This window comes from Ornithorhynchus anatinus, chromosome 14 (genome assembly GCF_004115215.2).
Source record: "Ornithorhynchus anatinus isolate Pmale09 chromosome 14, mOrnAna1.pri.v4, whole genome shotgun sequence".
Taxonomy (NCBI): domain Eukaryota; kingdom Metazoa; phylum Chordata; class Mammalia; order Monotremata; family Ornithorhynchidae; genus Ornithorhynchus; species Ornithorhynchus anatinus.
This window is the reverse complement of record NC_041741.1, coordinates 46,949,563-46,958,192: the sequence shown is the minus strand read 5'-3', so window position 1 is coordinate 46,958,192 and position 8,630 is coordinate 46,949,563. Positions and strand designations below refer to the sequence as shown.

General features: G+C 46.0%; 1 protein-coding gene across 2 annotated transcripts; it reads right to left on the bottom strand.

Annotated features, from left to right (window-relative positions):
• Positions 1-1,548: 1,548 nt before the first annotated feature.
• Positions 1,549-7,940, bottom strand: LOC103165150 (histone acetyltransferase p300-like). 2 transcript variants are annotated; one of them, XM_029079378.1, is made up of 4 exons: positions 7,876-7,940; positions 5,834-6,092; positions 3,918-4,031; positions 1,549-3,365 (listed from the first exon to the last, which is right to left on the bottom strand). In XM_029079378.1, the coding sequence occupies exons 2-4, from the start codon at positions 6,057-6,059 to the stop codon at positions 3,235-3,237; spliced, it is 471 nt and encodes a 156-aa protein (XP_028935211.1). In that variant the 5' UTR covers positions 6,060-6,092; positions 7,876-7,940; the 3' UTR covers positions 1,549-3,234. The 2 variants fall into 2 exon arrangements, with proteins under 2 accessions (XP_028935211.1, XP_039770030.1); XM_039914096.1 differs by lacking the exon at positions 7,876-7,940 and adding an exon at positions 6,714-6,800.
• Positions 7,941-8,630: the final 690 nt, after the last annotated feature.

Here is an 8,630-nt window from a genome sequence, read left to right as displayed (position 1 = left end):
AGGTCTCTGGGACTCCCAGGGTCCCTACTCCCTCTCCTGTCCCTGCTCCCTCTTCAATTCCTCTTTCCGCTCTCTTACCTCTCCTGCTCCCAACCATGCGCTTGTCAGCTTTGAAATCTGGGTGCACTGCACTTCCTGAAAGGGACACTTCCTGATAATGGTTTATCTTGGGGGTGGGCCTTCCTAGGCGGTAGCCCCTTCCGGAGGTGGACCTTTCTGGGGTTGGTCATTCATTCATTCATTCAATAGTATTTATTGAGCGCTTACTATGTGCAGAGCACTGTACTAAGCGCTTGGGATGAACAAGTCGGCAACAGATAGAGACAGTCCCTGCCGTTTGACGGGCTTACAGTCTAATCGGGGGAGACGGACAGACGAGAACAATGGCACTAAACAGCGTCAAGGGGAAGAACATCTCGTAAAAACAATGGCAACTAAATAGAATCAAGGCGATGTACAATTCATTAACAAAATAAATAGGGTAACGAAAATATATACAGTTGAGAAATATATATAGTTGGTCCTTCCTTGTCAGCTGTTTCTGGTCTTCCTACTGCAGGCTTCACCCTCATAGCATCCATGGAGGCCTCTTTGGGGACTGCAGAGAGGGCGGTTCCCTGGAGGGGGGTTCCCCTCCCAATCCCTCATGTTCCAAGACCTCTGTGTTTCCCGCACAACCTGGGAGACTAACTTCATCCCTTTCCCTTCAAACTTCACTCTCCCTGTCCCAGAAAGGGAAAGCGCACAATCTCGGGGTGACATTCGTATGTTCTGGCCATCAGCTATCTACATCACATGAGGTGGTAGATCCCGAACCAACCTTTAAGCTACTCGCTTTTTCAGACTACCAAAAGCGCAGCATGATTCCACTCAGGAAATAGGAAAAAAAGACCCCTATTTAGGTATTATTTTAGATAGTTTCTGTATAGTGCTTCAACCTTCTTTGCTGCTCAAAGAAGCAGGAACAACATTCTTTTCTGTAATAGGTTTCAAAAATCTTGATTGCATGGAACATTTTCCAGAGGTCTGAAACATTTTTGAACATCTCTGAGATAAAGGCATTCAGTCCTGTCAAAACATCTGCTTTAATGATACATTTTGTGTAGAAGACAACAGCAGAACATTATTTTGGGCACTCGTGTCTTCTGGATCTAGCACACTATGGTGTCAGAGAAAAGATATTAGAGCAAGAGTCTTCCCTAACAAAGGATTTTGCAAGAACACTCTCCTGTGTTTCCGGAAAACGGTGTCTATGGGTTAACAGAATTGAGTTCCAAGGAAAAATACATTCTTAATCGGGGCCCCAAATTGAAAGCATTCATTCCCTTTATTTTTAGCCTATTAGAGAACTGCATCGCAGCTACTTGAATTCTTCTTCCACTAAATGACACACTGAGGGACGTTTTAGGTGTCAAACTGGCTACCATAATGGACTGTCTTCCTTAGCAACACTGTGGTCTTTTAACAGGAGTCGTAAGACCCTGGGTTACTTGATTTCTAAAGCACTGTATGTGTGAGATGGAGACGCAATGATCACAATACACACCATTCGGTTAGGCAAGCACTTGACTTTATAATACTGCTACAAGAATGCAAAAGGGATTCGTTAAGATAATTGCAGTCAATAGGTATACACATAATTAGGAGACTAGGTCATAAAGAGAGAGGTATAAAGGAGGAATAACACTATAGCCACGTCCTTCTGGCTTGAGGGAGCCCCAGGTTCTCAAGCGCACCTTCTGCTCACACACTGTTCCGGGTTGCCTGGCGTCAGCTAGAGCATTTCTGGACCCAAAGACTCCCCAGATCTTTCCAAGGTCTTATATACCATTTGGCTATCAAGCGCACATCTGCAGTTAGGTCTCCAGGGCTTATCAGCTTGCTACCTCCCTGTATACCTTATCAAGAGATAAAATTTCTTCCTGTCCTCGGTCCATTCAACTGTGTGCAGGACTGCTCAGTGCCTTTGTATAAATCAAAGTGTTAAGTCAACTGTGTGTTGGGCCTCCAGGATGTGTAGTCAGCATTCGGGCACAACTCCCTTCTGCGTCACCCTGACTCGCTCTTCTCATTCATCCCCCTCCCAGCCTCACAGCACTTATTTCCGTAGCTGTAATTTATTTACTTATATTGATGTCTACCTCCTGGTCTAGATTGTAAGCTCGTTGTGATCAGGGAATGTGTTCGCTTACAGTTATATTGTAGTCTCCAAGCTCTTAGAAAGTGCTCCGCACACAGTAAGCGCTCAATATATATGATTGAATGAATAAACCCCACATTCCTCTGGTTAACCCTATACTTTTCTCCTCGAGTACAATGTTCTTGCGCGAGGCCGACGCCTAAATACAACTGTGTTTAGAAGACTGCCATGTGCTCGAATGAGAAATCAACCAACAGCTATAAGCCTCTTAATTAGACTACTCAGTTCTGCAACAACCAATTTTTTGGATAAAATACTATTAGGAAGTTAGAGAACACTGGCCGGCAAGATGAGCCTGCTTAGATACAAGGCCCTGAAGTGTCGGACGTGGTACTAATTAAGAAATTCAACTCTGCAATATGAAGTTAAAATTTAAGAAAATGATTTAAAACCATTATACCAGAGGGGATGCTACATAAGACCTTCATAGAAGAAATGCATAGCCTCAAAAGCCATTTGAAGTTACATGGAGACTTCTGATAAAGCAACATAAAAAGTTACTTTAAAAAGTCTCTTGCTTTCTTTACAGTTTATGAGCTAAAGGGAGGAAATTAAACATATAAAACCGTAGAACATTTTTCAAGGAACTGCCAGTGACTACACTGAATTTTCCCATGTGCTTAGCACAGTGCTCTGCACACAGTAAGTGCTCTATAAATTCAACAGAATGAATGAGGACTTTGTTCACAAAGGAAATGTGTTTGGTGGGAAAAAAGAAAATTCAAGTATATTATAGCCTTGGAATGGGGACATACCAAATAACATAGAGTTGGAGCCTAACAGGTAGAAAAGAAAGCTGACAATATTATCACGAACCTCTTTCTAGGTGAAAAATCGGTATGGACTGAGATAATGTGGGTCTTTCTCAAGGTGAAATATACCTGGATGGGTCCTCTAAAGTGGAAAATGAGAAAACACAGTGATCATAAATGGTGTCATGAGAGTGAAAGCGCACGAACTTACTCATGGTATTCAGGGGGCACATCCCCTAAGGGGCTGATTCTTCGCTTGAGCTTGGGCCTGCATCTGGTTGCTTAACAGGACAGGCCAAGGGCTGCAAAAGCTCCCTCAATCTGACTGGTCGTGTTGAGGCTGAGGGTGGCTTGTTGGTCCACGCCTACGGAGACAGGATTTCCAAGTCCTTCCGTAGCTCCACTCAATAATGCTGGGGGGTGGGGGGAAGCAAAAAAACATTAAAAGGCTAATGGAAGAAAAAAAGGCACCACTCATATCCAAATATGAGCTCAAAGAAAGAAAAATGTAAACATTTCCATCACAAGTTTTAAACACTGGGCTTGTAAGCCCTTTCTTATTGCTCCTCTGCTGGTGGACAATGTCTTAAAAACACTAACCATATTGGAAGTGCAAAGGCTCTGGTATTTATTAATAAGTAACAGTGAGGCAACCCATAGCTATAAACGGGGCAGAATGATTTCAAAAACTATACAGTTGTCACCTTGATTAAAATCAAATATAATGTATATCAAAAGCCTAACTGTACTAGAAAAAAGTCACATACTGTCCAAAAGTGCTCCATAACACATTTATATTATAATCTCTCACTGTCACAAACATCACCTGTGCAGAATTTTGTCTTACTTCTTGCAGCAAGGCTGTCATCAAACCATCGTGTGTATATACACACATTTACATATGTGTATACACATTTACATAGGTATACACACACACACACAAACACACAGAGTTCAAGGCTTACGCTGCTGATTGTTCCTATCCCCTCTATTTCTGAGGGGCAGGCAGACAGGACAATCGGGTCTTGTACAATTCTTCCAGTGCGAGATGATTTGTCGTGAAGATGCACAGTGTGCCACTAAAGAGTGAAGGAGAGAGGAAAAGCATTTTTTCAGAAGTTTTCTTATTTATTCTTACATTTTCACTCAGCACCCAACCAATCTGATACTTAATCAGGCTTCTAGAAAGAGAAGGCATGTTCTATCTCTTCTGCAAAAATATGAACGATGATTTTAATCACACACATAACGTGTTTGTGCGTGTGCAGGCCTAAATAAGACTATTACTTCTAGAATTCCTTTGCCTGGTTTTTCCCTAGTGAATCTAGCACGTTTAAACTGCCTAGAAAGAGTTTGGAAAGTAGAGTCCCACAATAACTGGATTTTTCCCCACTTGACAGAGCTTCACTTCAGCAGGAGCTAAAATCCACTGGCAGATGATGATAATAATGAAGAACCTCATCCACTGGGACAGGAAAGGGGCCTGGCCTGCAGCTGGGGTGGCACCACTCCATAGCTCTGCCGAGTTTTCACATGCATCATCATCACCCTCAGGCGGCTGGTATGTACCAGCACGGGACAGGGTAGTCGCCACAATGTGAAAGCACCTCTCATGTATGGTAGCACCCTAGTTACCCCCTGGTGTCTTCCTCAACCCTCCAGGTCAGTTGGATTTAGGCCCCAGGGGCTAGGGCCCAGCCTGGTAGGAGGTGATGGAGTCATACTATAGCGGCTTCACTCGCCTGCCCTTCATACTATAGCGGCTTCACTCGCCTCCCCGCAGGGCAGTGAGGATTGCAGGGGTCTGGCACGAGGACGGAGAAAGGTGCTGACTGAACATCTCGTTTTCTTCCTTCCTGATTTGACTATTCCATGGGATTTCAGTACAAAACACAGGTTGAAACATTAATGATACAGGGACAGGCAATTGAGAAAGGGCAGGATGGTGGTGGTGGAGATGGAAGGAAAGTAGTGAGTGGCTGTGAGAGTTTTAAACTCTGGAAATCCAACCACTTCCACCTGCTGTGGCTCCATCCTGACTTGGAGCCAGGGGCCAGTGAGCTGTAGTCTCCACGGGCTCTGGGTCTCCCGATCAGAGACAGGTGGCAGGTAACGCACCTGTGACATCTTTTACACCGCACTACAAATATTAGGAAGTCTTTCCCCAGGGACTCATCACTGAATAAAAACCCATTTTTTTGGTTACAATTTAACCACCCTTTTCTTCTGCGGAACCAATTGTTTGAGGAAAGCAGAAGTCATCATAACAATGGATGGATGCTGATTTCTTTCTGACTTGAAGCCAAACATGACCAAAATAGAGATGGAGATGAAAACAAGAGGTGCTTGTCTAAATTCTGATACAACCAAAGGAAAAAATCAAACGACTTTCTATCCTTCCTCCCCTGGGCCCTAAAGCCAAAGAAAGTGAAACTACTGCAATGCTTTGGAGACGCACCCAGCTGATGCACAGAGGTCTAAGATAGACTGCCAACTGACTTCTCTGACTGGGAGTGGACCTGCACAAAAACTTTAAATTCTGAAGTGGTTCACTCCCCAGAGTTTCAGAACTCATAGGGGAGATTCCTGTAGAAGACCAGTTGAGAATCACTACCCTAAACTACTATAACAATAAAATATCTACTTTCAATACCACTCCTGCTCCCAAGACCACCTCAGACTACAGTAACTCTACTATACAGTTAAGCAAGTTAGCATGGTGTCATTGTACATCTCCCTATTTCAGAGAGAAAGGGACTACTTCCAAATCCAAGTGGGACTTCAATACGTTAAATAATGAGGTACAGTTTTTTCCATTGTGGCCTCATTTATTCTTGGTTCTTTTTCCCCGTTCGAACCTTTGGCTTCTCCGGCCACTTACCCTGACAGGACCTGCCGGCCTGACAGTGGATCATATGGTTGAGGACATTCTTCATCGTGCGGCAATGGGGAAGGTTGCACTGTCGGACTTCACCGTTGGCCTGCTCCCGCCGCTGACATTTGTGGGCGTGCAAGAGGAGAACAAGTTGCTGCTGGATGAGCTTCCGCTTCTCTGGATCTCCAGGGGAGCCCCCGGACCCCATTCCCTGGGGTGTTGTAGGCACCATCTCGGCCGGCTGAACTGAGGCCTGTTGCTAGTCCTTAAAAACACATGAACAAATGCACACATGATATCATTTTACTTCCCCACATTATAGCACTCAATTTAACTATTGGTTAGTCAGATATTTCATAAAACTGCGGCTATAGGAGAGATTTCTTAAGATTATTTTAAGGATCTTTGGGTAAGTGAACACTTTTTTTTTAAACACACATTTATTTTACAAATCATTTCCATTTTTAAGCTGTATATACATCATTGCATTATCCAAAATATCTTCCTAATGAAATGGAGAATGTGAGCCTTTTAAGAACACACTTGCCAGTGGATTTTTAATGGCTCTGGCCACAACAGCAGAATTAGCAGACAAGTTCCCTGCCACTGATGGAGCCAGTTCCTTTTCAAGGGGGGGGGGGGTCCCCCACATTCATTCATTCAACAGTATTTATTGAGCGCTTACTATGTGCAGAGTACTGTACTAAGCGCTTGGAATGTACAAATCGGTAACAGATAGAGACAGTCTAATCGGGGGAGACAGACAGACAAGAACAATGGCAATAAATAGAATCAAGGGGAAGAACATCTCATTAAAACAATAGCAAATAAATAGAATCAGGGTGATGTTCATCTCATTAACAAAATAAAGCGTGCCCCTCCCAACCTCCTCTCTTCTCTCTTCGGAACCCCCCAGGGAACACCGAGACCACTTCTGAGCCACGGGACCTGGCAGCAGGGCGGGGAAAATAAAAATAACAGACGTAAACTCATGGGCAGGGAGTGTGTCAACCAACTCTGTTACATTATACTCCCCCAAGCACTTAGAATACTCCATAAGCGTCCAATTAACACCACTAATTGATAAAGACGCCCGATGCTGCTGAAACCCAAGCTGGGCGGCATAAAGCCGGAAGGCCTAAGGCTCCCGGAGACCAGAAGCCTCCTATGAATCCTGGAGGGATATCAAACTGAACACTGCCCGCTCCAGACTTTGGATCTGAGCTGGATGCGGGGACCCCACCCCAAGCCAAGGTCCCCAGCATCCCCCAACCCGTCCCCCTCCCCTTCCATTGCACACCAATGTCCATGTGAAGCCCACCCACCCACCAAACCAGCCGGCCTGGCCTGTTCCTCCATCCCCAGGGTGCTTAGCCCCTCTCAGGTCCTGGGGGAGACCCCCCGAAGCTACCCTCTGGGGAAGCAGCCCCCGTTGGGGGTGGGAAGGCCGGTCAGGCAACGAACCCCCCCTCTCGGCCTCCTCCTAATTCTCAACCCGGAACAAGGGACCCTCCCAACCCCGGCCTGGGCGGAGGCCCTGCACCCTCTTCCTCTCCTGCTCCCTCTTCTTTCCCCTCTAGACTGTAAACTCACACAAGTGGGCAGGAAATGTGGGTCTGTTTACTGTTCTAGTGTACTCTCCGGAGCGCCCAGTTCAGTGCTCTGCACACAGTAATTACTCAATAAATATGACTGACTGACTCTCCAGCTCCCTTTTCTTCACCAGCTGCCTCTCCCGTTCCTGCTCCCTCTTCCTCCCCCTCTGGACCATAACCTCGTCGTGGACAGGAAATGTTTTACTGTTCTAGTGTACTCTCCCAAGCGCTTAGTACAGTGCTCTGCACACAGTAGGCACTCAATAAATATGACTGACTCTCCAGCTCCCTTTTCCTCTTCAGCGCCCTCTCCCATTCCTGCTCCCTCTTCCTCTCCAGCTCTTTTCCTCTCCCATTCCTGCTCCCTCTTTCTCGCCAGCTCCTTCCCTCTCCCATTCCTGCTTCCTCCCAGCTCCTTCCTTCTCCCATCCCTGCTCCCAACCATGCGCTCGCCTGCTTCGGAGCTCGGGTATGCTGCACTTCCTGAAAGTGGCACTTCCTGGTGATGGGTCATTTGGGGGCTGGGCCTTTCTCCTCCACTCTTTCTCATCTTCCGTCTGGATGCTCCTCCCACACGACGTCACTTCGCACCTCCCGGGAGACTAACTTTATTCCTCTCCCTCCTTCTCCATTCATTCGGTCGCTATGTATTGAGCGTCTACTGTGTGCAGAGCACTGGGTCAGGCGCTTGGAAAGTACAATTCAGCCACAAATAGAGACGATCCCTACCCAACGACGGGCTCCCAGTCTCTCTAGGCTCTCCCTGTCCCGGAAAGGGAAATAATAATAATAAAAAAGTGGCATTTGTTAAGCTCTTACTATGTGCCACGCACTGTTCTAAGCCCTGGGGGGGTACCAGGAAATCAGGTTGTCCCACGTAGGGCTCACAGTCTTAATCCCCATTTTCCAGATGAGGTCACTGAGGCACAGAGAAGTGAAGTGACTTGCCTAAAGTCACATAGCTGACAAGTGGCGGAGCAGGATTAGAACCCATGACCTCTGACTCCCAAGCCCGGGCTCTTTCCACTGAACCATACTGCTTCAATCTCGGCTCGCATGCACATCTGCAATCCTAGCTGAGGTGGTAGATTCCTACTGAAAGGGTAGCATGATTCCACTCTGAAAATATACCTATAATTCTCTTTATATTGATGCTATTGATGCCTGTTTGTTTTGTTGTGTGTCTCCCCCCTTCTGGACTATGAGCC

What these genes read in the sequence shown, in the direction of transcription:
- LOC103165150 (XM_029079378.1), bottom strand. Translation starts at nt 6,059, where the DNA reads ATGGTGCCTACAACACCCCAGGGAATGGGGTCCGGGGGCTCCCCTGGA. An exon ending in GGCCGGCAGGTCCTGTCAGG is followed by an intron (nt 4,032 to 5,833) that starts GTAAGTGGCCGG and finishes TTCACTCTTTAG; the next exon opens with TGGCACACTGTGCATCTTCA. An exon ending in GGATAGGAACAATCAGCAGC is followed by an intron (nt 3,366 to 3,917) that starts GTAAGCCTTGAA and finishes CCCACCCCCCAG; the next exon opens with CATTATTGAGTGGAGCTACG.